General features: G+C 54.8%; 1 protein-coding gene across 5 annotated transcripts in view; it reads right to left on the bottom strand.

Moving 5' to 3' along the window:
• Positions 1-821: 821 nt before the first annotated feature.
• ATP2B4 (ATPase plasma membrane Ca2+ transporting 4) overlaps positions 822-26,761 on the bottom strand; it is a 51,785-nt gene continuing 25,845 nt past the window's right edge. For 3 of the 5 annotated variants that reach the window (XM_080367724.1, XM_080367725.1, XM_080367726.1), the window contains exons 3-21: positions 25,672-25,869; positions 24,606-24,863; positions 23,671-23,796; positions 23,384-23,509; positions 21,499-21,534; positions 19,713-19,874; positions 19,400-19,614; positions 19,066-19,308; positions 18,704-18,945; positions 18,146-18,380; positions 16,774-16,953; positions 16,461-16,548; positions 16,212-16,318; positions 14,436-14,627; positions 14,116-14,329; positions 13,468-13,679; positions 12,995-13,102; positions 12,438-12,620; positions 822-4,509 (exon numbers count right to left, since the gene is read on the bottom strand). In XM_080367724.1, the coding sequence (XP_080223850.1) occupies positions 4,204-4,509; positions 12,438-12,620; positions 12,995-13,102; positions 13,468-13,679; positions 14,116-14,329; positions 14,436-14,627; positions 16,212-16,318; positions 16,461-16,548; positions 16,774-16,953; positions 18,146-18,380; positions 18,704-18,945; positions 19,066-19,308; positions 19,400-19,614; positions 19,713-19,874; positions 21,499-21,534; positions 23,384-23,509; positions 23,671-23,796; positions 24,606-24,863; positions 25,672-25,869 (3,431 nt within the window). In that variant the 3' untranslated portion in view covers positions 822-4,203. Of the gene's footprint in view, positions 4,510-9,902; positions 10,096-12,437; positions 12,621-12,994; positions 13,103-13,467; positions 13,680-14,115; positions 14,330-14,435; positions 14,628-16,211; positions 16,319-16,460; positions 16,549-16,773; positions 16,954-18,145; positions 18,381-18,703; positions 18,946-19,065; positions 19,309-19,399; positions 19,615-19,712; positions 19,875-21,498; positions 21,535-23,383; positions 23,510-23,670; positions 23,797-24,605; positions 24,864-25,671; positions 25,870-26,761 lie in introns of all 5 variants that reach the window. The other 2 variants (XM_080367728.1, XM_080367727.1) reach the window with 2 other exon arrangements.

The following is a 26,761-nucleotide window of genomic DNA, read 5'->3' as shown; positions in this document are numbered from 1 at the left end:
TGAAAATTGTGGGGTTTGTTGAGCAGGAAGATATCAGAGGCAGGACAGCCAGAAATCAGCCAGTCTTGGTGGCAGGGGAAGAGTCTTGGCAGAGAGATGCTGGAGAGAAACAGCCAGGTGCCAAGAAACACGCCGGCGTCGCCCCACAGCCTTGCTGTTTGGGGCAGGACCAGGAGAACGGCACCCCAACGTCGCTGCAGCCACCAGGGAGAGCTGGGTTTGCAGGAGAACATTTTACAGGTTGCATGCTCCACGGGTTGATAAACTTGTAGGAGCTGGACGGAGCAGCGAGAAGCAATGGCAGGCAGGTACATGTGTCCTTCCCCCGGGAGGTACAAAAGCTTGCAGGGACTCTTCTTTGAGGTGCTTGGTCCCTGCAGTCATGGAGGGCAACAGGAGTTGGCAATGGCATCCTGGAGATGCCCTCCCTGGATCTGGGATGGGGCTTTTCCATTCACCCCAACATCATGTCACCCCCGAGAAGCATTTCTGAAGGGGCTGAGCACTACAGGATGCCTACTTCTCGACTGGGGAAAGCCAAAGGCTGCCCATGCTAAAATTTGGTTTAGTTTTTTTCCTTCTTGAGATTGTTTCAAAAATTTCCTCAAAGCTTATTGCACAAAACCTTTGAAAATTAAGTATAACCCCTGTGCAAATCAAAGGAAACCTTATCACATAATGCAAATGCCTAAAAATGCCTGTTCAGCAATGCACACAGGACGTGGTGTAATGTCTTTGGTACCAATCCGCCAATTTATTTAACAGAAAACCACCACCACCACCACCAGAGACCCTACTGTTATTAAGAACTGGATGCAAAATTATGTTCAGAGTGTTTTAATAACAAAGCATTCCAAGGCAAGTTAACATGTATCACAGGGTATGACTTCGGTTCCTGTCTGGCATGGCACTCTCCCCCGTGCACACTCGTGGCAGTTCAAACAAAGCAAAAAATAATAAAAAAAACCCAACCCACCAAAACTCCCCCTTTTTCAAGGCATGTTGCAGAGAGTCCCCAGAAGTTCGTGCTGCTGACCATGCCTTTCAGCGTAGAGCACCAATCTCCCCCAACTCTTTTTTTTTTTTTGTAATGTCCTCAATAACTTAACCCAATAGTCATCTGCTGCCAGTATATCACTGAAACTAAATAGAAAAAAAAAACAAAACAAAACCAAAAAAAACTTTACAGGAAAGATGTATGCACAATAAACGTTTATACTTTAAGCAACCAGCCATACCAACATAATTTATATAAAAAAACATTTGTGTCATCCAACTAACATCTAGTATAAAGATGGCTGCTCAGAGAAAAGGAAGCCGACTGGCATCCGATCGCTGATACACTGAATTAATTACCTGTCACTTTGAACTGCCGTCACACAGTCACGCGCCGTGGCAGACGCGGGACTCAAGATTTATTTATTTTTTTTCTTTAAACAAAATACATATGGCTGACGTAAAAATATCAGTTTCTGATCTAAAGAAAACTATATTTTTTGCATAATATTTATATATAATTATTTCTCCCCCTCCTAATATGGAAACTAGAACAACAAAAATATATCAACTAAAGAACAACCAGACCCTTGTGGCAACCTGCCAGTCACGGATTTCTGGGAGTGACTTTGAGAGCCTCCAAAGTTGGCTTTTTGTTGGTTTAAGTCTTTTTTTTTTTTTTTTCTTTTAAAACAGGTCTGAGGTATTGAAAAAATATCAAAAGAAAAATCGGTGTGTGTCCCCCCAAAATATTTAATAAATATTTATGTAAGCTTATAAGAACACCATATTTTCATCCTTTTTTTTTTTTTTTTGCAAGTATTTAAAATAGAAAAAGTGATCTTTTAAGCAATGTCACCTTTAGTACAGAACCAAACCCCACAACCACCCCTGTTGTCTTTCCTGTCACCACTTGTGTATAACCCAGGAAAACACCCCCCACACCTCCCCGGTCCTGCCCAAGGTATTTTTTCAGCTCGCGTGAAGAAGGAATGGGGAGGGTAGCGATGGGTTTGTCTGTGCGGGTGGGGGGGGGGGGGGGAAGGGGTTTGACACTAAATTTGCAATTGAGATGGGCAGTGGTGGCAATTTCTTCTTGCTTTTGGCAGTGTACGGAGCCCAGCCTTCACCCCCTTTTTGCCAGCACCGAGGCAGGAGACCTGGGAGAAGGACCTTTCCTCAGCTACCTGGGGCAGGAATGGGGCAACCTCGTCCTTCCGTCCTCCCACCCCAAGGAAGGGACGAGTTGGTTCTGGGCTGGAAACAAAACAAAGACACTTGGTTTGTGTTGTCGTTTAAGGAACACTTATTTCTTGGCAAAGTACTGGGGCCTCACGTGGCAGGTGGTGCTGCAGGCAGTGCTCGGAGAAGGCACGGGAGATTCTGCTGTGCGTTCTTAAAAGGAAAGAAAAGAAGAAACCAGCCAGCCCATCCTCTCGCTAAAAACCTCTCTGCTTCCAGGGATGGAGGCTGGGCAAAGCTGATGACATTGTACAGCCAGTTACAACCAGGTTCTCTCTGCTTCCAACCAAGCCGAACAGGATGAAGGAGAGAAGGCAGCAGAGCTTCCTCCAGCCCTGCCTGCCTGGGGCCAGTAACCAGGGGGCCACCAGCAAGAGCCCACAGGGAAGAAACTAAGCCCAAGCAAAGCAAACTCCTGCCTCCCGCTCAGTCTCACGGCTTCACAAGAGGCTCAGTTCAGAGCCAACTTGCCCAGGACACCTCGGGCTTCTGCTCTGACAAAATGGGACTCTCACTGAATGGTTACAAGAGACCGAGGTGAGGCAGAAGACAAGGTGAAGAGATGACCTTCCAAAAAAGTAGCAAGTGAGGCAAAGCCTCCATGCGGCACCTTCCCTGGAAGACCTGCAGCAAACCAACCAACCTGCTACCTCTGCAAGGAATTGCCTCCACTGGCAAACCAGCTACAGAAGTGCTATGGAAATCAAAAGTTCTCCCGTCGGCCATAGAGCCTTCTTCCCACGGGCTACAGAGACAACCTGACTCATCCCTTCCAGGATCTAGGAGCTGACCCACTGTACTCTCCGTATCCCCATGCTTGTTCTCTGTTGAGCCTGCTAACGCTTTGGCAGCGATGCACAGATCTGGTGGGCACGGCTAAGAGCATCCTCTGGGGTTCCTCAGCAGTTAACTGGAGCTTGTACTCAAGGCTGATGGATTATTTAACCCAACAGCACAGACAAGCCAGCACGGGCAAAAATCCCTCTGCTCTTGATGGCAGGAGCCGTTAAAACTTTGCAAGGCTCTTGCCAAAAGTTTCACAGCTGTTCAAGAGCAGAAGAGATGCAACTCAAGACTCCCCAGGAAGGAGCCCTGTTTCTCACAGCCATGGAGTTTTTCTTCACCACCCTTCCACTGCCAGTTCACCGCCACCTCACTTCGTAGAAAAATCAGAATCCTACATCCAGCAAGGCTACAGCCAAGTCACCTTCGTTCCTTGTCTACCAATTGCTGCTTTGGAAACAGAGAGAGAAAAGTGTGTGTGCACACACAGAGGAGGAACTGTAAAGGCTAGGTACCATTTTTCAAGGTGGAAGACTGGTGTACATCCCTGTATCTATCAACCTGTGAGTAAACACCTTCCCCCTGGCTGGGGTTTTTTTTTTTGTTTATTTTTAAATTTTCGCACTAGAGTGCTAACTCCCCCACTTCCCACTGTGAAGTTACTGGGGGCAAATCCCACAAGCAAAGAACAAACCCCAACATTAGAATAAAACCCTAAAAACCACAAGTGGAAAAAAAAAAAGTCACAAGTGCATCCCAGCCCTCAGGCTGAGAGCGTGCATGTAAGACTACAATTTGAACTTTCTTTGAACATGCATTTTTCAAAGTGAAAACCTCCAACAGACACATGGAGCCCAACTCTTGGAGAGGAGATAACCTGGCTGCTTCACTTGGGTGAGTACCACTGAAAATTAGGGATGGAGATGCACAATTTTGGCTTAGCCTCTCTCCCGACACCCAGCATCGTGGTACTCTGGTTCCCACTGCTAAATAATGGTAAAAACAATAACAACAACAACAAAAAAAAAAACCACAAAAAAACCCCAAAACAAAACACCAAAATGATATACGTATGAGCAGTTTGACACGAAGTGACCGCAGTGTGTGATCAGTTACTGGTGCCAATATCACACAGGGCGAGGGGCGAAGGTGGAGGAGGAGGGGGGGTTCGAAGTTCTAAGGTCAAACTGATGTCTCCAAGCTGTGTAAGGGGCTTTCGGGCTCCGGGACGGTGACCTCAGCTTGATCGCTGTCCACTGCATTGTTATTTCTGTTGAGGGATGTAGATCCACCCAGGCTACCCCCACCTCGCTTTTTGAGTCCATCAGTCTCAGGGTCGTCTTCAGCGCCGTCAAGGAATGGTGTTCGAGGCTCGTCTTCCTCCAGGATGAACTCTGGGTGAGTCATGAAGTTATGGATGGAGCTTCTGGATTCGGGTTTCTCGAGGCCTTCGTACAAGGAGCTACGGAACGCATTCACCACTTTGATCTGCCGGGAGGCGAGCAGCATGGGGGATAAATAAAAGAGGGGTTAGTAACAGCTATGAGAGGCCAGAGCTCCCAGGAGAAAGTAAAAATAAATAATACAGACACAATAAACCAAAAAGCACAACAACAACAACAAGTCACCACCACTGAACAGACAGCTAAGTCAAAATGAGAGATCTATGGTGAACTAGGAGGGCCAACATGGATCAGACTCAGGCACTAGGAGTGTGATGGGGAATCAACCGACTATGGGGCAACTTCAGAAGCTGCAAGAAAAGACACAAAAAAACTCAAAATAACAGATCACTTCAAATGAACGGAAGCCAAAATGCATTAGTTGTCATTATGTGTGCACACGCGTATCTGTGTATATAAACGAGGACAAAAAAGTGGAACTACAACTCAAAAAAGAGGTGGGTTAGACAAACAGCGGGTTCACTTCAAGGCAAAAAAACTCTACTGTGGGAGTGATGTGTGTGTGTGTTCTAGCTCATTTCTAGACCTATAGAAAGGAATGGGCTTTAAAATGTTGACACAAACTTTTCAAGCCCTTGTGAAGCAGGAGGTCCAAGTGGATGCCATGACCAGTAAAACCAGACCCAGCTAAACATGCAAGAAGGAAGCCAGATCTGTGCAAGTTTCCCCCACATGGCTGCTGCCTGGATCCCGGGCTGGAGCTCTGGATCCTTCCCTACACCAACATACTGGAGACAACACAGCGGTTTCCAAAGGTAGCGATTGTTTTGGATGCTCTGCACAAAAAACCAACCAAACCAATCTCAAACTTTTGCTAGAAAGCCTGGCCACGCACTAATCCTGTGAAACCCATAGGCTGTCAGCACTGCCGAAAGCCAGGCTCAACATATTACAAGCAGGAGATCCAGAGCCCAGTTTGGACAACCAGGGTATGGCTCTGCTCCCTCCGTTGCACTCGAAGGGAGAAGTCTGAAAACAAGCCCAGATGGTGGCTAGCAGCAGATTCACTGCTCCCTCCAATTCCTCTGGAAATCCAGCCTCGAACTCTTCCAGCTCTCACCCCGCCTCGCAGCCCAGTTGCAGTTACTCGGTTGGGTGGGTGACAAGTGTCAGATCCAGCGAACGAAGGCGCAAGGAGGTGCAGTGCCGGGGGCTGCAGCAGACCTCTCCACCCCAGGGCAGACGCTGGCATGCGTGAGACAACCAACATGTGCACCTTGGGTGCAGCAGAGTGCTCCAGCTCTTGGAGATGACTCTGGGCTACAATCACTCAAAAGATATCAGAAGGCATAAACTGAAGGAGAGCAATGCAGTGCGTGGGCTTTTAAAGCAGAAACAGCAAACAGGGCAGCTGAAGGTCTCCCAAGTTGTAGAGGACCAGGAGAAATCATACACCTTTGCCTTTTACTGCTATCCCCCACACAATGCCCTCCAAAGCATCCCTCTGGTTGCTCCACTGTCTTACAGTGATGCTCTCCCCGCTGACTCTTGCGGGCCAGAGCCAGCAAGTTGCCTCCTTCTAGAGATCCCCCCATCCTGCTGCAGCAGGTCACAACCAGCACCCTCCTGGCTTGTGGCACCTTCCCAGCCACCTGGGAACTGGGCCGTCTCTTCCCTTTATAGAGGGGGAAGCTACTGACAGAACTTGTCAGCAGGGACCAAGCATCTTGCACAAGCTCGTGGGTGCTTTATGAAAGCAACAGAAGTCTTTGCTCTGTTAAGCAGGGTTTGTCTGGGACCAGATCTGCTCACCCTCTCTCCAAAGCAAATACCTCCAGACCACTGTGAGACTGTTCAGCAATGGTGGGTGCAGCAGGGAAGTCGGTAACACCTCCCCCAAGCACTGCCAGTTGTCCTGCTCTGTCTCCTGCCCTGTGGAAGCAGCATTGCTACTCACAAGCTACCTTCACCTGCTCCCAACACCTGAGGAACCCAGTCCCCACCTCCCATGGCATCCCTGTGGACTGAAGCTGGGGCAAGAAGGGGAGGAGAGCCACAGATCCCACCAAAGGGGTGCTCCTCCGTAGCATCCCTATGCTACACCCTGGAGAGCCTCCCCACCATTCAGCTGCCGGCTGAGGGAGTGGAGAGAATGCAGAGCTGCTGGAGGGAGAATGATGTGGATAATCCCCTTGCAAGCTGATGAGGCAAATAAAGATAGGTGTGTGTTCTGCCACTTCTTTGCGAATGGACTGCAGATCTGGTGGGTGAATGGAGACGACACCCCTGTTCCTGGTGAGATGAGCCAGGTTAAACTGTCCACCTCGGTCTGGTACATGGACAGGCAAGGAGGGAAGTCACCAACCAGCACAGCCAGTGAGAGCCTCCTAGAGATCTTTGGTCTCAGCACAAACAGCACTCACACAACCAGACCAGAGAAGTTACTCAAAGAAGAGTTTCATGCCTGGAACCCTGGAGATTTTACCTGCAAGATGTTCCAGGGTTCCCCTCTCGTGAGGGATGCCCTTCTGAGTCCGCTCTCCATCTGGCTCAGAAAGATGGTGCTACACCACATAGGGCAGCAATGTGGCATCCCCCTGGCACAGGCTCAGCACATCCCAGCTAGAAACAAACAAGCCAGCTCTTGCATGCACACACGGACCGGCACACACACGCGAGCTGGATGACAGACACTCATGAGAAGATGAGCGTGGGCCAAGTACCCCCCCCATGATGCTGGAGCACCAGCTGGCCTGCAAAAATGGAAAGTTTATGTAGCTGGGAACAGAAATTCAGAGCTGTGCTTGCTGCACTAATGACCACAGTAAGATCCTGGATAAATTCGGTGTTTAGTGTGAATGCACAGGACAAGGGAGACCACCAAGCCGGCCACCTTCTACCAAGACTGATAATGTCACCATCAGCATCTTGAGAACAACAACTGCAAGCACTGACAAAAACACCGACCCCTAAAATGCAGTTCATAAAACCAAATAAACCAACTGTAATCAACTTGGACAAGCTAACAAGAACCTAGGTGATTGCCCAAGCAACCAGGTGGTCAGTCTAGTACAAGCTCAGAGGTAGGAGTAGCTTCACAGAAGCCCTCCCTGCCCCACCACCTCAAGCATTGCTGAGTCCAGACTATCTAACCACATCACTGCCTCCAGCTCCATCACTAAGCTTCTGCTGGTTTTCCTCAGATTTTCTTACTTTGATTTAACCACCTCTGTCAGCAACTGCTGTGAAATTAATTCAGCTGTTCCCTTGTCAAAGGAACTTAACAGCAAGGAAATGTGTTTTGAACGAGCCAGGCAGTGCAAACAAAAATTAAATCCTCCCTGACCAAGCTGAAAACCCACCTCCCCCCTGCCCATGGTCAGGCTTGCTCTCCACCTGAAACCTTCATAACCTGCATAACCTCCAAGCTTGGAATTTATTCTCATTTCACACCATCGCTGCAGCACCACAATGTGCTGGGCAAACACCATTGCTCCCACGGAGGTGGAATTTACACCTTCTGCATGAAGCCAGCATCACCTCCATCACTGACCCCAGGGCTTGCATCGTCCAGCTCACTCAGACCGGGGCAAAACCCCCAAGGGAAACCAGTTTAGCTCTGCAAACCATCTCCTGAGGGTCATTCCTGAGACCTCCCTTTCCTCCACCACCCCAACAGGGGCACAGCAGCCGGGGCTGCCAAGGTCCAGCCCTGGAGAACTCATCCCACAGAAGTGCAGTGGAAGACAGAGGGACACCATTAATCTGTATGGAGGGAAGTGGAGCTTTGAGAGAGAGAGAGAGAGGGAAGGGAAGCAGCAGACGGAAACAAGAGAAATCTAGGCAGAAAACAGAGGGAAGACTTAGTGACCTGGGTTAGCTTCTGGTAAAGTTGTTTGCTGCCTGGAAGGGCACAAGCTATCCAAGTTATCTATCCCCTTGCTGCAAATTGGGGAGAACATTAATCCACAGACTGCAAAAAAAGCCCCTGCTTTTTGGTCTTGACCACCCAAGCCCACTACCCTGAGACCCCTCTAAGCAGGTTTTCTTCTGATTAGAAAGTCTTGGTGGTGCACAGATGCAGTCGGGAACAGAAGGCAGCTGCGCTGCTTCAGAATCACTGGGGTTAAACAAAACAAAATTCAAGCATCAGTGTCAGCTAAATAGAGAGAAAACAAAATTATCAGAAATTCTCTCTTCTCTCCCACAGTGCATAAACAGTGGAGACTGAAAGCTATTCAGAAAGTCACCAAGGGTATTTCTTTAATATGAAGAGAACACGGAAAATGACTGTGCAATAAAAAAGCCAATTATCCGGGAAAGATACACTACCTACTCATAGCCTGGCACAGCCCTGCAGAGAGAATTCACGCTTACGTGCTCACAAGGCTCTGAACACAGCTCACAATGAACACGGAGAGGGGCACTGCATCAGAGAGGGCTCTGGAAACCCACAGCCAGATCCAGGATCCAGCTTTGCCACTGATGTTCAGCAGGGCCACGGTCTCCATCTCCGTTTGCATGCAGGGAGTTGTGTGTTCCTGCAGACACTGAGAACCAGCGTGTGCAGAACAAGCTGGGCGCTGCCGAGCTGCTGCAACGGGCAGCAATACTCTGGCTTTTGAGGGGGGACCAGCGGAGCCCTGTGCCATCCCCGCAGAGCTCCAGGGCAGCAAAGGGCACGCTTACGTGCGTGGGCTTCACTCAGCTTTGTCTCGCACGGCATGCAAGTTCACAGGCAGGACAGGGGAGGCTGCTGGCTTCCCAACAGGCTGAGCTGCAGGTGAGTGGCTCCGAGCAGCTCCGCTGCGTCACCACCGGCCAGCTGAGCCCCAGTAACCGGCTGCTCTCACACCCTCTCCAGCCTCCCAACCAAGGCAGAAGCAAACACCCCTTCTCACAGGTGTGCAAGAGGCACAGATCATACAGGCAGCCCGTTACCGTGGCTCAGCTGATCCCAACGGCACACAAACTGTTGTGGGAAGGTCTGAGCAGCCACTCTGCCTCCAAACAGATTTACAGCTTTGGTAAAGCAATGCCTCTGCCCATCCCTGCCCTCCTGGGGCTGGGCAGAGCCACAGTGGAAGGAAACGGCAGCTTTTGGGCGCGCTGTGCCCTTTTCACAGCAATGCTTTTAGTTGCTCATGAACACACAGTTCTTTTAACAAGAACCGCCAATTTTTGCACCCCTCAGAGGGTGGACTCATACGTCAGTCCTGCAAAGGAGGAGAAGAGGTAAAAAAAAACTGAGGAAGCAACAAGGAATGGTGGGGAGAAGGACCAGAAAGTATCGTAAACTTGTTACAAGAGGCAACAGCATAAAACCTAATATTTTAAACGTTCTCCCGCCCCATCCTTCATTTTGGAAATCAGTGTGTGAGTCAAGGTTTAGAGGGAGAGAGAACAGGCTGGGTTAGGTTGGTGCAGGTGCTCTCTGTGGTTATTAGAAGTCATGCATTGTAATAGACTATCACTCACTGCCCGCAGGAGGAGATGCAGCAGCAGCAGCAACAGCAGAAGTGGTGGGAGTGGAATTGACGGAGGAAAGAGCTACATGGGTTGGGCTAGAAACATTTTTTACATCGTGGTGCTGGCTCACGATGGAAGGCTGTCTCCTGAGGGCTCCCTGCAAAGAGGAGGCGCCGGTCTGGAATGTGTAAACTACGTCCATCTGCAAAGAACCAGAGAGTGAGATAGCATCGCCCTGGCCAGAGACAGGGAGAGGGGTTGGGGATGGAGGGGAGCAGGGAGAGGAAGGAAGAAGGAGGACGGAGGAGAAAGCCCCCCCCGCCCCCGTAAACCCACACCACATTTGGCTGGTGTTTCTGGGAGCAGAGGAGAGGTCGGCTTCCAGCCTCCACCCCGCTCTCGGCAGGCATGAGAGGGGCAGTGTTTATCCCACCACCGAGAAAGAGACTGTGGTGGGAGGGAGCGACAGAGGAAACACCTTGGGTTATCCTGACAATCTGCAGGAGGAGCACAGAAAGAGAGAGGGTGGGCAGAGGTGCGAGCTGGCAGCTGGTGGTCCAGAAAACTGCACTGGGAAAGCGTTTCTGGTCCCTCAGCCCCATGGGATGTACAACTGAGGGGCCAAATCCTGGGACACACCATGTGCCCGCAGCTCCCACAGTAGCTGGCCATGCTGGAAGATGTTTCAGCCTCTCCCCCTGGCTCACGGCTCTGCACAGGACTCGGAAGCAGAGCTGGTAGGGGTGGGCAGGGATGCAGCAATGAGGCACCCTTGGTGGCAGGCCACAGTTGCTCTGTGGATGCACGCTGAGGCCAGAGGGACCAAGCAACATCCAGGTGCCACCGTGGCTTCCCAGACACTTTGCAGCTGGACTGTCCCCAGCCCTGTGCCAGCCAGCCTGCTTGGCAGAGCACACAGCCCTGCACCACCCCAGCTTGCCTGCACCGCTTCTGGGGAAGGGACACCTCCTCCAGACCCACGTGCAGCTCTAGCTCACCATGGAGGTATTTTACACATGCTTCGCTCCTTACCCAGTCGGTTCTCCCTCCACAGAGGGACCCTCTTTTCCCCAGTGCTGGCCCATGGGGAAAACCCCTGTGCTCCCACTTAAGACACACTGAATCAGGATAGAAGCCCCAAGACGCTCCAGTTGGACCTGCTGGCTGCTCTGCACAATGCACCACAGCCAGGAAAGGAATTGCTAAAGAGACTCCAGGATGTGCCAGCATCCAGGAGCTCTTTTCACATTGCAAGAGCCAGAGCTTGTTTCAGCCCAGGCCCACCACAGCTGCTGGCAGATACCTCAGAGGCTCCAGGTTCAGCCCCAGCAGCACATCTGGCTGCCGGTATTGCAGCCGTTCATATCTACCAGGCCTCCAACACATCTGGACTGCTTCCGAAACAGCCCAGTGCTCCCAGCCCATCTTTCATGTGAACGAACCAGAACGAGCCAACAGCTCAGCCCCCTGCAGTGCCAGCGACCAGCACTGCCCTGGGCCCCCCAAAGAGCCCAGCTGCCCCTCACCACTCACGAGGGGCAGGGAATCAAGGCTGAACCTCACCTTGAAACCACCAAGGCAACATCTCACAGAGGAGAAGCAAAGTTAACATGGCATGACGCAGCTGCTGTGCTCGCTCCAGTCCCTGCGCCTGGGCTGTTTTGGTTATTTGTATTTACCAAAGGGCCGGAGGAAGAGGAACGAAAGGTAACACAGCAGCCCTGCGTGCCAGGGGCCACTGGGGATCTACAGCCTTCCTCCACAGGGCAGCTCTGCCCAGGTTTTGAGGAAAGATGAGGGACACCGACTTTGCTGCAGGGAATGCTCCCTGCCCTGCCCACCAGCAGTCTGGGGAAAAACCCCACCCTTTCAGGAAAAACTGAGTCAGGGAGAAACAGCTGATATAAAACCCATATTAACAGACAGAGTCTCCTCTCCTTCTGTGCTGTGGGGCCAAAAGCTCCAGGCGAGGAGCCCAGAGAGCTGGCAGGGAAGGGTGACAAGAGCCCTTGGCCAAAGAGCCATTGGGAAGGACGGAAAGCAGCAGAGGAGCGAGACTGGAGAGGGTCTCGTACAGGCAGGTCCCTCCTGGGCACATTCCCCGCTGGAAGCAGCATCCCAGCAGCGACCAAGAGCAGTTTCAATGCTGACCCACTCACTGCACAACTCTAAGAGCCCGGGTGGCTCCGTGGCCACCCTGCAGCTTCCGAGCACCCCCCTCTGCTGCACGAGGTGCCCATCAGCAGTACATCCAGCCTCCTGCAGACCAGCCTGGCCTCAGGCTGCAGGACACCGTCCTCTGCAGCAGAACAGACCCGTGCCTCCCCCCCACCCCGAGCTGTCCCAAAAGCCAGGCTGTCCTGGTTCCCCAACCAGGGCAGACCCAGAAAGGCACAGGCGGTGGGAGAAGTCTAGCCCCGGAGGTGATGGCATCCTTCAAGCAGCAGCCGTTACCTCTTTCCAGACAGAGCCCCTGGAGAGAAAGAAAAAGAAAGAAAGAGAGAGAGAAGGAAGAGCCCCACAGCACCTGCTGCCCCACAGTACCTGTGTCTGTATCCTGTTGAGACCCCTGAACCACAAGATCTGCCCACGCCGCAGCTCCATTTCAGCATGGTCAATCTCATCCACATCTTCAGGCAGCTCCTCCTCTGGAATCTCCTCCTTGGTGATGCCATGCCCAGCTTCCTTCAAGAACTTCAGGTGGCTGGTTGGGACAGTGCAGATCAGCTGGGGAGAGACAGGGAGAGAGCAGCTCCTTAGCCTGGAGGCTATGGCAGCATGGAGCCCACCATGGGCAGCCTCAGCCCAGGGGGAGCAGTGTGCTGCCAGGACTCAGCCGAGAGATGCCAGGATGCAGTGCAGACATGCCGCCGCTGGATGTGCCCCACTGCAAGCAGGGTGGGAACAAGGAGTAAATTAGCAACCTCCTCTCCTCACTGCCGGTATAGTACTGGGATGGAGCATCACCCTCTTCCAAAGATGCCTTGAATAAATAGTGGCGAGAAAAAGGGCAGCAAGGCAGGGGGAAGGGAAAGGTGAGCTGGGCTGCAAGCGTGCCGTGGCACGGAGGCACTTGGTATGTTTCTCAAACTGGCTCTTACCTGGCCCCAGAGGAGCTCTCCCACTCCGATAAAAATACACCAGAACCACTGGCTCAGGGTGAGCCCAGAGCAGCTGAACGGCTTCCCACCAAACTCCACAATGATGATCTACAGCACAGGAGAGAACAAGTCACGCACTGGGGAGTGCCAAGGGCTGTACAGCATAGTCATGGGGTGAAAAGGTCCCCTAGGGCCATACATCTTTCCCCCCCTCGCTGGGATCACAAGAGCAGCAAGGACATCACTTCTAGGCTAGTAACAGGACATCAGAGGCGTGCCACCTGGCCAGCCCTGACACCTTCCAACACACCCTAGACCCCAATATTCAGGTTTTATGTCACCAAGAAGCTGCTGAAGAATAAGGGGACAGAAGAGCGCTGTGGCCAGTGACTGCAGCAGACACAGGTCCTGCCTGTGGCATGGTCCCCTCCCAGCCCCACCATCATATTCCCATGCAGCTCCCACAGCTTCACCTGAGCTGCGAACGTCCCCAGCACCACTGTGCAGAAGATAGGGTTACGGTAGATTGATTCAAAGACGTTCCTCTCCCCATGGATCTTGCGTGCATTGATCTCGTTGAACAACTGCATCATGACAAAGGTGTTGAAGACGATGGTGTAGTGTTCAGTGGGTGGGGAGTGGAGCGGGGCATTCCGGCCACTGTCGATGTCAAAAAACTTCTCCCCTGAGCAGACAAGGGGGTTTGGGGAGGGGATGGGGAAGGGCAGAGAAGAGAAGATGAGATCCTGCTTCTTACTTCTGCTCTGTGCTGGTGAAGGTGGAATTAGGATCCCAGGTTCTTGCTGAAGATCCCTTTGCCCAGCTGGAATCCCCGCCACTAGCCCCACTGAACCCTTATTTCCTTAAAAAACATTGAAAAGCTGCTTCCCTGGCTAAAACTCTCTGCACACGGCGAGTCCAAGAGTTAAACATCCTCTCCTTATCATCCCTCCACTTCCCATCCATTATTAAATGGGCTGTCCCGGCCAACATGAGGTTACTGAGTGACAGCTGAGGACAAGGGTCGCCCACACTGGTGAGGAAAGGTGGCTTGGTGAGGCAGGGCTGGGACTCTGCCCCTTTCCTCTTCCCACACTATTTCTTGGTGCCTCAAAACTCACCCGCAAAAAGCAGCGTGAAAATGATTGTTAGCTGGTACACCGCGTGCCCCAGGATGTTCTTCATCATGGTGCGGGAGATGAGTGGCTTGTTGCGGCCGTACGGCTTGCGCAGCAGCAGGGACTCGGACGGGGGCTCCGTGGCCAGGGCTAAAGAGGCAAAGGTGTCCATGATCAGGTTCACCCACAGCATCTGGACAGCCTTCAGGGGAGAGTCCTGCAGAGAGAGGGGACACAACACGTCACACCACCGAAACCACCCTCTTTTCACTTCTTGTTTTGCAGGAGCCTCTGCTCTCCTGCCATGCCCAGCGGCCCCGTACCTGCGTGATGCAGGCACCCGTGAAGGCCACGATGACAGCCACGATGTTAACAGTCAGCTGGAACTGCAGGAACTTGGAGATGCTGTCATAGACATTACGTCCCCACATCACCGCCTTGACGATGCTGGTGAAGTTGTCATCCGTCAGGATGATGTCCGAAGCCTCCTTTGCCACATCCGTGCCTGCAATGCCCTTAAGGACAAGGGAGAAAGCGATGGGGTGAGTCATGGAGCAAGCTCCATGCTCGCTATCTGCCCAGCTCTGCTTCTTCCCAGAACGAGCCCCGAGAAAAAAAATCCACCAGAGCCAGAGGAGCTGGTGCCAGTCCTGTGTTTGACAGTGAGTCCTGCTGCGGCTGTGCCAACACACCCGAGCGCGGAGGCTCCAAAGCAGCGATGCCTTCAAGGACAGACACCGGCTCAGCTCCAGAGCGGGGCTCTGAGTCAGCGCAGCTTTTCAGCCTGTCGCCGTGCATAGCCCAGACAGGGCCACCACAGCAAAGCTGGATAACAGCTTACAAGCATGGCTTCCTCCTCACGCCACGGGAACACGGGCAGCCCTGGCTGGGCATCTCTGCTGCAAGTGAGGGTTGTGATCCCCAAATGAGAGATTGCTCAGCAGCCTGAAATGCCAGTGCCTTCTGTCCAGTGCGGGGTGGACGGCAGCCCCGCAGCGAGCTAGGCTGCCTGCAGCCTCCCCAAAGTCACCTGCAGCATCTCAGAAGGCCAGCTGGCTCTACAGAAGCCGGGCTCACTGCGTTTCTCACTGCTGGCACACAGAGGCGCTCGCTTTGCAGCGATTCGAGGCACCGAAGTGATGCCCTTAACCAGCTAGTTCCCTGGTGCTTTCCAGGAGCTCTCTTGAGATCTGCAAGACTGGTCTCAGGTGGGAACCCCCAGGGGATGAACTTCAGAGGCAGCTGGACGGAGCTATCCATGTGCTGTTTGCTCCCCCTCCCTGGGTACCCAAGGGATGCGCAGCCCTGGTACGCAGCCCCCACCAAACCCCAGTGCCTGGCCAGGGTCTGATCCTGCACAGGGGGCAGAGAGCCCCACTGTATGGTCCCCAAGAGAAAACAGACTGCCTCCTGCTCTTCATCCTAAAGGCTCCAGAATTGCACTTGGATATTTAACACCTTCCCAAAAACATCTCCTCCCAAGAAATTTCTCATTTGCTCAAAGCTCCCTCATAAGGCTCTACCCAGGAGCTGGCTCCTGCCCACATACCCAAACTTAAACAATTCACAGGAAACCCGTTAAAACTGACAGGTTTATTTCCTTGCTTCTTTTAGACAGGGCAACGAAAAGAAGCAAACCAGGAGATCAGAGTTCTTCACCATAAATAAACTCCCCAAGTCAGTGCCAGCACCGTGCTTGGAGCCTGGGCTGCCCTTTACAGGCCTGGGTGAACTGCTGGGATAAACCAAGTCATGCTGAGTTACTGGGCTCCCACGGCTCTCCTGGACATCACAGCTCAGAAACTGGGGCCAAGCAGGTCCCTGCTCTGGGTGCTCTGCAAGCACTGTGTCACCTTCAGCTTGACACGGTCCCTCCACACGGGGTGGAGGAGCCCAGCCCTAAGCCAGGCTCTCAGATGATTGCTTCCCATCAAATCTTTTGCTAACAGTCCTACAAAGTTCACGAGAATCAAACCAAACCTCCAAAGAACGTTTCTTTTTAAGACATCCTGTAGATTTGGAAAAGAGTTTCAAAGAACCAGAAATAATTTCAGTGTTGAGAATGACCAAGCATGGGAAAACCCACTGCCCGGCCGTACCATGGCAAACCCAACATCGGCTTTCTTCAAAGCTGGGCCATCGTTGGTCCCGTCCCCGGTCACGGCCACCACCTGCCTCTGGTCACCAACGGTGCTGTCGATAATTCCTGAAATGGAGACAAGCAGCTCAGAGGAAATAAGCCCCAAGGGTAGGCTCTTAGCACAAATTAGACTGCAAAAGCACCCTGGCAGAGCAGGATGAGTTGCTTTGGTGAGAGGCAGCAGCTGGGGCACTTGGCCGGTGCTCACCTTTCACAAGCGTGTGCTTATCCGTCGGGGAGGAGCGGGCCAGCACACGCAGCTTGGGCCAGATCTTATCCAGCTGCTCCTGTTCTACCTGCAGGACAAGACACAGGTGAGAAAGGGAAGAGAACCCCCAGAAACCTTCTTCCCCACCGGAGAGTGCACCCCAACAGGACCTCCAAGCACCTGGACACCCCTGCGGCTGCATTGGCTGAGGGTCCCAGCAAGCAAAGGGACCAGAAAACCCAGCAGGATTCAGCACCCACTGAGGTGGCCACCCACACCCACTGCACAGCAGGACCCAGGGCTGCTCTCCCACCTCTCCCTTCTCATTTCGGATGAGCCGGTTGAACTCCTTCCCCTCCAGGCACAAGAAGTCCTCCCCTGGCAGCAGGATGCCACACTTGGTGGCAATGGCACGGGCGGTGTTGATGTTGTCCCCTGTCACCATCCGGACAGTGATTCCCGCACGCTGGCACTTCAGGATGGCATCCGGCACCTGGGGGACAAGGACAGAGTGTGGGGGGCAGACAGGCAGAGTGCTTGGGTTTGCACTGGGTATCTTGGGAGCCAGGCAGCTCCTCTCCATCCTCCCTAAAAGGATCCAGAAAGGGCTCCAGTGGGGTCAGGAACCTGCATCCACCCACAGCTCAGCTCAGTACTCACGCTGGGGATGAGATACTGAACTGAAAACTCCCCCTCCAGCACCTGCTCAGCCCTTTATCCTTTGGGGTACGGGGGGGGGGGGGGGGGGGGGGGGGGGGGGGCTACCAGGGACCAGAGAGGATGCCTGTCTATGCTCACTGCCACGGCTGGATGCTGCTCCACTGCAGCCTCCTGTGCCCACCGCAGCTCCAGCCAGACTCGTGTGTGTTGTGTCCAGAGTGGTTCCTCCGGCACAGACAGCATGAGATATTCCAGCCCCTGCCCCAAGGGGAAGGCAACATCACCGCCTCCTCCTCCTCATCACGCTGCAGTGCTGGGCGCCGAGGCATGGCCAGGCAATCCATCAAAACATGGGCATTTTGTCTGCTCCCCCCGCGCCACCCCGGCGGCACGATGCTGCACTAATGGGTTTACCTATTATGGAGCGGTGGGGGAAGAGGATATTAGTGAGAAATTAGCAAATTGAATTAACGGCCTCCAGAGCTGGCGCAGACGGGGCATCTGTAATGCAATTCCCAGACCCAGATACTTGAACATCTAATCAGGAAATATGTAAGCATGGCAGGAGCACAGGGGCAAGCTCCAAAATGTAATCAAGAGGCAGGTATCAGAGGGCTGATTGCATTAGCCCAGCTGCCTGCCCAGCACCCCCGTGGCAGAGGGGGACAGCAAGCTGCAGGGGATCAGCCCTGGCCCTCTCCAGCACTCCTCCATCACCCTTAGGTGGTGTCATACACCTTTCAACTGCGAGTGGAACCAGCCAGGCTGGTGCACAGACCCCTGGTAGCAGCTGGTGGGGGAAAGTCTGGGTGGAAACACCCTGCTACCAGGGCATTTTGTCCAGGTATGGGATAGAACCGCCTGCAGCAAGGAGCTGGTAGCATGGGGCACTCTGGGGATGGATGCAGAGGGGCTGCTTGAGCTTTCGTAAGGGGCTCGTGGTCCTGAGCAGCGGGGAAAGGGGCTCCTGGCGCAGGCATGGGGCTGGGGTGGAGGACAGCCAGGGCAGAGCTGGGGTTCAGTACCTCTGGCCGCACAGGGTCCTCTATCCCAACCACAGCGATGCAGGTCAGGTCAGACAGGATCTCATTCTCACTGTCCCAGTCTGGCTCAGCATCAGCAGGGAAGTCACGGAAAGCCAGGCAGATGGTCCGCAGCCCGTGGCAGGCCATGGGCTCTATCACCTTCTTCACCATCTCATCCCGGTCCTTCATCTTGAACACCCGGGGGTCTCCGTTCTTGTCCAGGATCTTGGTGCACCTAATGCAGGACCAGGATGGAGGGTGAGGGATACCAGTGGTGGCACACACTGCTGGCTCAGCAATCTGCTCCCCCTGTCACCCACGTTCCCCATCTACCAACCAGGGGCATCCCACCTACCCACAGCTCCCTACAGCTTTACCAAAGCCACTTTTAAGAGTTCAACACTCTCCCCAGCAGCACCTCCCGACACCCACCTCCCCACTCCACAGCGGCTGCACTCCCCTTCACCCTGCAGCCCCGCAAAACAGCTCCATGGTGCATCGAGAGCCTAAAGACCATGGGATGGGGAGAGGACCAGCGTAGCAAAGGAGGACGGTTACTTGCGGAGGATGATCTCAGAGGCTCCCTTGCTGTACATGCGGAAGCCGCCGTTGCCGTTCTTCAGCACCGTGCTCATGGACTTGCGGACAGAGTTGAAGGTGTAGACCTTGTAGAGCTTCTCCTCCGGCACCTCATTCCGCACAGCCTGGTAATCCTGCTTCAGGTCCAGCACAAAACCCAGCAGGGCGCACTCAGTCTTGTTCCCCACTTGCCGGGGTAGCCCTCCTTCCTTCTCAGGTGGCTGGAAAGGAGAAAGGAAAAGGAAAAGCAATGTCAAACCTGAAAACGGTAGGACAGGAGCTGCAGAGGTGGCCAGTGGTGAGAAGGCCAGAGGACATGAGGTTGCGGTTCTCCAACTCACCAGGATCTTGGACGTGTAGGCTGAATTGATGGCAACACCATTGACTATGAGGTCCAGGATCTTGGGCAGGATGGCTTCAGGGTCAGGGATCTGACGGTAGTGGGTGTCCCCCACGTAGGCCTGCACCACAGTCATGCGGTTCATGGTGAGTGTGCCCGTCTTGTCCGAGCAGATGGCAGTGGCATTGCCCATGGTCTCACACGCATCCAAGTGTCTCACAAGGTTGTTGTCCTTCATCATTTTCTGCAACAGGCACCATGACCAGGAAGGTCAGAGCCAAAAGCCTGACTTTCCTCATCATGCCCCCAGTGACCTCACTGCATCACGGTCTCACCTTCACGGAGTAAGCCAGGGAGATGGTGACTGCCAGTGGGAGCCCTTCAGGCACAGCCACCACCAACACCGTGACACCGATGATGAAGAACTTGACGAAGTACTGGATGTAAATGGGGGTGCACTCTGCCAGCCAGGACCGCCTCTGCACCCCAAACGTGTCGATCACAAAGTAGAGCACCAAGATGATGACCGTGATGGCTGACATGATCAGCCCTGGGGAAAGAAGGGGCAGAGCGGCAGGTGAGGGGACGCAGGGGAAGGGAACAACCCCTTCTCCCCGTGCCACCTGCAGCTGGGCCACCACCACTCACCCGCCTTCCCAATCTGGACTGCCAGGCGTGTGAGCTTCCCTTGCAGCACAGACTTCTCCTTCTTGGGCACCTTCACCTTCTTCTTCTCCTTCTCCTCATTTTCCACCCCTTCCTGGCTCTTCAGGGGCTGGATCTCTAAGGCCACACCATCCTGAGTTTTAGCTACAGTCCAGGGCAAAATAAGACACCACGTGTGAATAGCAGAGAGACCAGGAAAACCTGTAGGACACCACTGAGAAAGATGGTGGTGGGAGAGAAAGAGAAAACCCAGAACAAGAACCATTCCCGACGACACACACATCCGAGCACATGGAAATCCCGTGTCCTGGGGCCCTGCCACCTCTCTATGGGGCAGTTTTCTGCCATCTACCCCAGACCCACGGATAAAGGATCCTCACAGCTGACACTGCCACCGACCACACCTCTAAGGCAGCACTGCAAGAAACCCTCTGGCCAGGCTTTGGGGTGGAGGCAGGTCTCATCTGGCCCCCACTGCAGGCTGCTTTACATGCTGCAGCAGATGGGGAGCACTTTGGGCTGACCCCAGAGAGGCTCCGGTCCCACTGGTCCCCTGCTGAGCATCCCCACTCCCTCCCAATGCTACCTCTGCAGTGCCCTCTGGGCAGCTCAGCAGGAATCATTTGCCAGGGGAGCGACTGAGGGGGTGAGATGGAAGGGGACAGTTAGAAATTTGGATGGAGATTGAAGAGGAATGAGCCAGCTCCTTGAATCCCAGCCCTGAGACATCCATCACGTTTGTAGGACCCGAGACAGCCAGGCTTTCAGTTGCTAAAATTGGTCTAGTCCAGCTGAAGGTCTGCACCAGGGAGACCCGAGTCAGCTGGAAGTTTTGGAGAGGGGTGGGAAGAGAGTGAGACTCCCCCCCCACTGCCCCAAGAGGCTCCTCCTCAGCCGTCAGGGCTGGAGGAACCAGCAGTGGCCCCATGGTTGCCCACGGATGCCCCGGGACCTGTCCCCTCATGGCTGCTGCTGCTCAATGGCTCCAGACACCCCGGAGCTCACGGCAGCTCTATATCGGACACCTCCACGGTTACGACAGACCCGACACGGACAAAACAAGCACCCGGACACAGTCTGACGGGAAGGAGGGAAACTCAAACTGCTGAGAGGAGAGAGAAAGAGAGAGAGAGAGAGAGGTGGAGAGAGGTGCAGAAATGGGCTTCCTCCACAGCCTGCAAAGAACAGTGTGAGAAACACTGGCGAGGAGACGCTCACGGAGTCGAGGCCATGGGAGGAGAGGGTGCAACCATCACATTGGCCAGGCCCTCTGGGACGTTTCATCCCAGAGACAGCAGGAGGGGACCCACATCGCTCCCCCAGCTATGCCCAAACATAAACCCTGCAAAAGGATGGCTTCTGACGGGCACAAAGGCTTCAGAGCCACCAGGCCACAGCTGCAGCTCATGTCAACATGGATGAAGTCTGCCCCAAGAAAGGGATGCTCTGCCAGTGGTCCAGGCTGCTGAAGAGCCCTGCCCTCCCTGCACAAAGGCTTCGCCCCACACAGGGTCAGTGTGGCCCTGAGGAAGCTGGCCAGCCCCATCCCAGGTACGCACAGCCCCCCGGTGGGATGCTGGAGGGCACCGCGCTGCTGTGCCAGGGCCACCAGCTGTGGGACCGTTGCACCCTCTCCCAGGACAACGAGGCGAGAGTCCCGCCGGAGCAGCAAAGAGCACAGACTGATGAGAAGAAGGAAGGAAGGAAGGAAGGAGGAATGCTCAGTAGTTAGTGTGGTGCTGGTTCAAAGGATGGAGAGGCTGGTTACCTTTGTTGCGATTTTCGGGGGCTCCGGTTTTTTTACCTGTTCAAAGAGAGAAAGGGTGGAGGGCTGAGCACGTGGACCCACGTTCACCGTCCAGCTGGTAGGATGGCCCAGGGCCAGCCCTGCTCCGAGGGGCCACGCACCGCTCCAGCAGCATCTGTGCGCAGGGCTCAGCACCCTGCAGTCACCCTCCGGACACCACGCATGCCTTGGTCCACGGCTCATGGCGCTGGGGAGGCTCTGGAGCATCCTGGCTCCCCCAGGCACCCTGTCCCCAAGGCTTCAGACTTCCCCATCTGCAAAGCACCCACTACAACCCCTGCCACTGCTTCAAAGGGTGCCAGTGGCATCTCAGACCTTCAGGCAGAAGAAACCATACAGCAGAGCCTGACCTCTGTGCAGCACATGCCGAGCACCAGTGCTCCCTACCTCCCTCCCACTGCCACCGGGTGCAAGTGGATCCACCCAGGTGGCACAGACTTGTCCCCTGCCACGGGCAGCACTATAGCCATAGCAGGGGTCTCTGCCCCCATGGCTGCGGTGGGCATAAAGTGCACAGGGGTCCTCCAGCGTGCCTCCACAACAGGGGAAGCACAGGGCTGCAGCAGTCTAAACAAGCCTTGAGTGACAAGGGGTTTATACACCTTCTCCCCACCGTCCCCCCAGCACCACAGTGGGCGATGAGCCGGTGAAACCCCCTGCCTCACTTTGCTCCCAAATCGAGGGCTGCAAGGCACAGAGCTGGGTTTGCTGCGGGGCTGAGTGACAGCTTGAAGGTTGGAAAAACACCAAGCGCTGTGCCTGGGCACCTGGCGAGCTGCTGCTCAGCTCCAACAGCAGTGCCATTCCCACGTCTCACCCTGTACTCCCACCTCCAAGCAGGCAGCTAAACCCCAGGAGCTCCCGAGCTGCCGAACCCCGGCGATGAGAGCCAGCCGAGCAGAGCTGGAGCAACCCAGCGCACATGCGGCCCAGAGCTGAAACGGCTGCCAGGAACGGCCCAGCAAACCTCTCCCCGCCTGGCATCGCCTCCCAGGAAGGGCTCCTGGCACAGGGATGCCTGTGCAGCCAGCGATGCCAGCCGGCAGCTCCCTCCTGCCAACTCCTCACACCTCGCGCCCGCTTCCAGTGAGCCCAGACCTGCTTGAACAGGGGTGCGGGGACACGGGGGAGAGCAGGAGCTTCCCAAGCCTGGCTTGTACCGATGCTGGCTTTAAAGCTGGTATCAGAGCTGGCACAGCGCAGGGGAATAAGCAGTCAGATGCGAGAGCCAAGGCAGGAATGCATTCGAGTCCCAGCATGATCAGGAACACCTCAGCCTGCCTGGCTGCTCTCCCACGCTCCACCCCCTCGCACACAACCCCTCCTCTCCCTCTTGCCATCCTCTCCAGGGAGCTCAGGGGATGCCAGCAGAGATCTTCAAAGTCCTCAAGGTTCTGGATGGGCTACTGACATCCTGCGGACAACCAGGACTCACCTTCCCACCACAGGGCAGGCAATGACCATCGTGCCCCAGCACCACGGGGCATCGCTATCAGCCGCTTTTCCCTCTGAGCCTCGACCTCCCCTACCCTGCTACCCCAGGCTGCAGCCGGCTGGAGAAGAGAAAGTTGGAGCCATGTCTGAAAGAGGTGGCGAGCAGAGGTCTGGGTGCACGGGGGTTTTCTTCAGGCAGCACGATCCCCACGCTGCGGGCGAAGGGGCAGCAGGGAGGGACGGATGCCCCCCACTGCCTTGCGAGCTCACTGTACCTGCCTGGGTCACGGGCTCTAACACACAAACCGCATCCCATGGATGTGGGCGTAGCTTGTTGCAAACCGGTGGATGCTTCCCAGGAAAGGGAGAAAGGCAAAAGGAGAGAAAAAACAGGTTCAGTGGATCTCCTTACCTTTCTTCACCTTCTTTTCCTCATCTCCTTCTCCTGCACCCAAGAGAGTGAAGATGATGCCCGTCTGGGAGTTAATACCCACAGCAGTCACCACCATCCTGCCGGAGCCCTCCATCACATGGGTACCTGGCACAGCAAGAGGCCACAGTGAGACAGGACACTGGCATGCAGTTCCCACCTCCTGCCCAGCACCGGGGCACAGCACCCGGGAGCAACCATCTCTCCATCACAGTACAAAGCCACCACAGCCCTGCACCCACCACACGAAAGCCGCCCAGGATCCTCACCTGACAGCAGCATGGGGTCTTTATCCAGCGACTTCTTGACTTGGTCTGACTCCCCCGTCAGCGAGCTCTCATCTATTTTCAGGTCATTGCCCTGGATCAGGATCCCGTCTGCTGGCAAGAGATCACCTAGGAAAGGAGCAACGAGGGGGGTCATCCCCAGCCCAGACAGCCGCAGCTCAGTCCTGCCGGCTCCATCCCAGGAAGAGAACGCATGTGTCAGCAAAAGGACTCAAAACTCAGCCTCAGACCAAATCTAGAGGGAGGAGAAGCAACAGATGGGTATTACAAGACAGATGGGCATTAAAAGATGACACCCAATAGCTCCCAAATCTTCACTGATATACAAAAGCATTTGTTGCAGGGACTTTTGCTCAATCAGACAGTGCTTCCCCCATCTGGTTTTACTGAATCAACACCACATCCTTCCCAAAGCCTCTCGATACATCCAAACCGTTACATGATCCCATCTTCCACCTGCCGAGGAAGGAAAAAGCCCATGTGAAAATGAATGCTACACGCTGGATGAATCTCCTTCCTGATGGGAATTGCATGGGATCAGTGCACCTTCAGGTAAACAAGGAGCAGGACCTGGTTTAGCCCACGGGCTACATCTCCTTGCTAAGGAAATGTTCACCAAGGATGTGGTTGGGAAAATTAATCATTTTTCAGACCAGCAGGTTGCTAAAGCAACCCAAAGTTGTGTGCAGAGCCTGGCTTCGATCTGCCAGCTCAGGTCCAGGCTGGCAAGCGACAAGGGGAGCGGAGCTCCATCAGCTGCATGGGAGCATCTCCCATCGCTCACGGCATGCTGCAAAATAGAGTAACTGGAGGAAGCAACGCTTCCCCCTGAGGCAAAAGGGCTGGCAAAGCAGAGGAGGAACCACCAGGCTACCAAGGTGGAAGGACAGACCCCAGCCACCACCGCCTCCACTCACCGTACTTGATCTGTGCGATGTCTCCCACCACAATCTCAGCCACCGGGATCTGAATCACCTGCCCTTTGCGGATGACCGTGAACTTCTGCTCCTGCTCGATGCGGCTCTGGAGACCCCGGAATTGCTTCTCCTTGCTCCAGTCATTGAAAGCGGTCACCAGCACCACGATGATCACCGAAAACAAGATAGCTGCCCCCTCAATCCAGCCAGCCTGAGACTCACCCTCGTCCTCCACGCCGCCCGTCGACTGGCCACACACTGCCGGCAGAGGAGAAAACTCGTTTGCACAACGAGACAACCGCTTTCCTCTGAGCAATGTGCACAGAGCAAAGCCTGGAAGACAGTTACTTCTCTCTCCTCCTCCCTAGCTGGTCCAAGGGCTTCCCCCTGCTCTTAGGAGAGGGTTTTTACATCCCTGGAGACATTTGGTTGGTTGGTTTTTTTTTTTTCCTTTATTTTTTTCACTTTTCATTTTTGAAAGAGGTTGGGCTGAGAGAACTGGGACAACTGGCTTCTATTTCCAGTTGCAGCTCTGCTGCATGACCCTCGAGTGAGTCACCCTCTCCCTGCATCTCTGGATCCCTGCCCCTGCTCGACTCCTCCAGCAATACAGAGACCCAGGGCTGGGGAGGAGAAACTCACCCAACGCTGCCCCTCAGCCACACAGGGAGGGCTGGGAGAAGCACTCCCTGGTCAGAGGGAGGTACCAGGGGACAGCCAGCCTTGTCCTTCCATGCCCAAACCAAAAGAGAAGCTCCATGAGACCTGGGAAGCCACCAGACCAGACGGGCCCTTTGGCCTTATTGCATCTTTTGGGAGCAGCAAGGAGCAGCTCTGAGCCCTGCCATGGTGCCAGCTGTGACCAAACACATCCATAGATGTGGACGGGACCATGCCAAGGACAGGGAGAAGCCACCACTTAAAGCGTGAGCAGAAGTAGCTCCCAGTTCCATCTGCACCAGGATGGAGGCACCCACATGGTGACCTTCCAGGGACAGCACCTATCCCAAAGCTCTGCTCCTGCACGGCTGGGCACGGCAGCTCATGTGGGACCCCAGGGACTCACATTCATTGTCACCACCCGGAGGGTGGTAGAAGGACAGGCCCAAGGAGATTATGGCTGCGATTTCCAAGATGATCAGTGTGACGTCCTGGAGTGCCTCCCACACTAACTGCAGGAACGTCTTGGCCTTTTTGGGAGGAATGAAGTTCTGGCCAAAGACCTGCCGCCTCTTTTCCAGGTCGGTTGGGTTCCCAGACAGGCCTGGAGAGGGGACAAAGAGAGATGAGGGCAAACCCCGCCGCTGCCCCACAGCCCCCCAGCAGCACCAGTGGGACCAGTGCAAGGAGCAGCTCCCTGCCCGTGCAGGGGGCACGAGATGCAGGTGGGGGGGGGGGGGAGCCAAGGCAGGGCTTTGCTCCTGCTGCCCGTGGGGCAGGGGACATGCAGCTGGTGGGACAGGACACTGCCGGAGCTGCTGGCAGGAGAGCACGTGGGGGCCAGGGCCAGCATGCCGAGCAGCCTCTCCCCGGTGCTGCAGCCTCACGAAGCGCCCGAGTGCCAGTTAATGCCAGTTGGCACTGGCCGGCTTGTTTACATGCTGCATCAAATTAGCCATAAATCTGGCACCGCGAGCGGCGCTCGGAGCTGTCGGAGCCACCTGATCCCTCTTCTCCTGCCAGCTCGGAGGAACAGCCGCTGCAGAGAGCGACTCGGCGCAGCAGGAACGTCTCCGAGCTCAGCCGAGCCCCACGGACACGCTCCAGCCGCAGAGGCTGGGACCGTGTGGCCAAGCCAGCTCCTGCAGGGAGCTGGTGGAGGAGACACGGGGCTGGTCCTGCCGAAAAGGGGTGGTGGGAGCAAGGAAAGGAGCAGGACAGCCCTGAGCTGCTGCTCCCCGCTGCCTGCATGCAGCAACCCCAGAGAGGGGGGAGTGCAGGGAGCCTGCCTCGGGGCTGCAGCACAGCAGCCTTCGCAGCGATGGGAGGCTGCAATTCAAGCTACCCACCCCCGGTCACCCCCTGCATCAAAGCCATTAAAAAGCTGATGGGGGTCCAAGGTGAGAGCAGCTTCCCCTGCTCAGCACCACCTTAACCGAGCCCTGTGCTGAGCCCCCCTTGCTCTCCACCTTAAGATGGCCTGTGGGGCTGCTGCC

The sequence above is a fragment of the Falco punctatus genome (assembly GCF_963210335.1).
Source record: "Falco punctatus genome assembly, chromosome: 17".
Lineage (NCBI taxonomy): Eukaryota > Metazoa > Chordata > Aves > Falconiformes > Falconidae > Falco > Falco punctatus.
The sequence above is the reverse complement of the archived record's forward strand: the minus strand, read 5'-3'. Positions and strand labels throughout refer to the sequence as shown.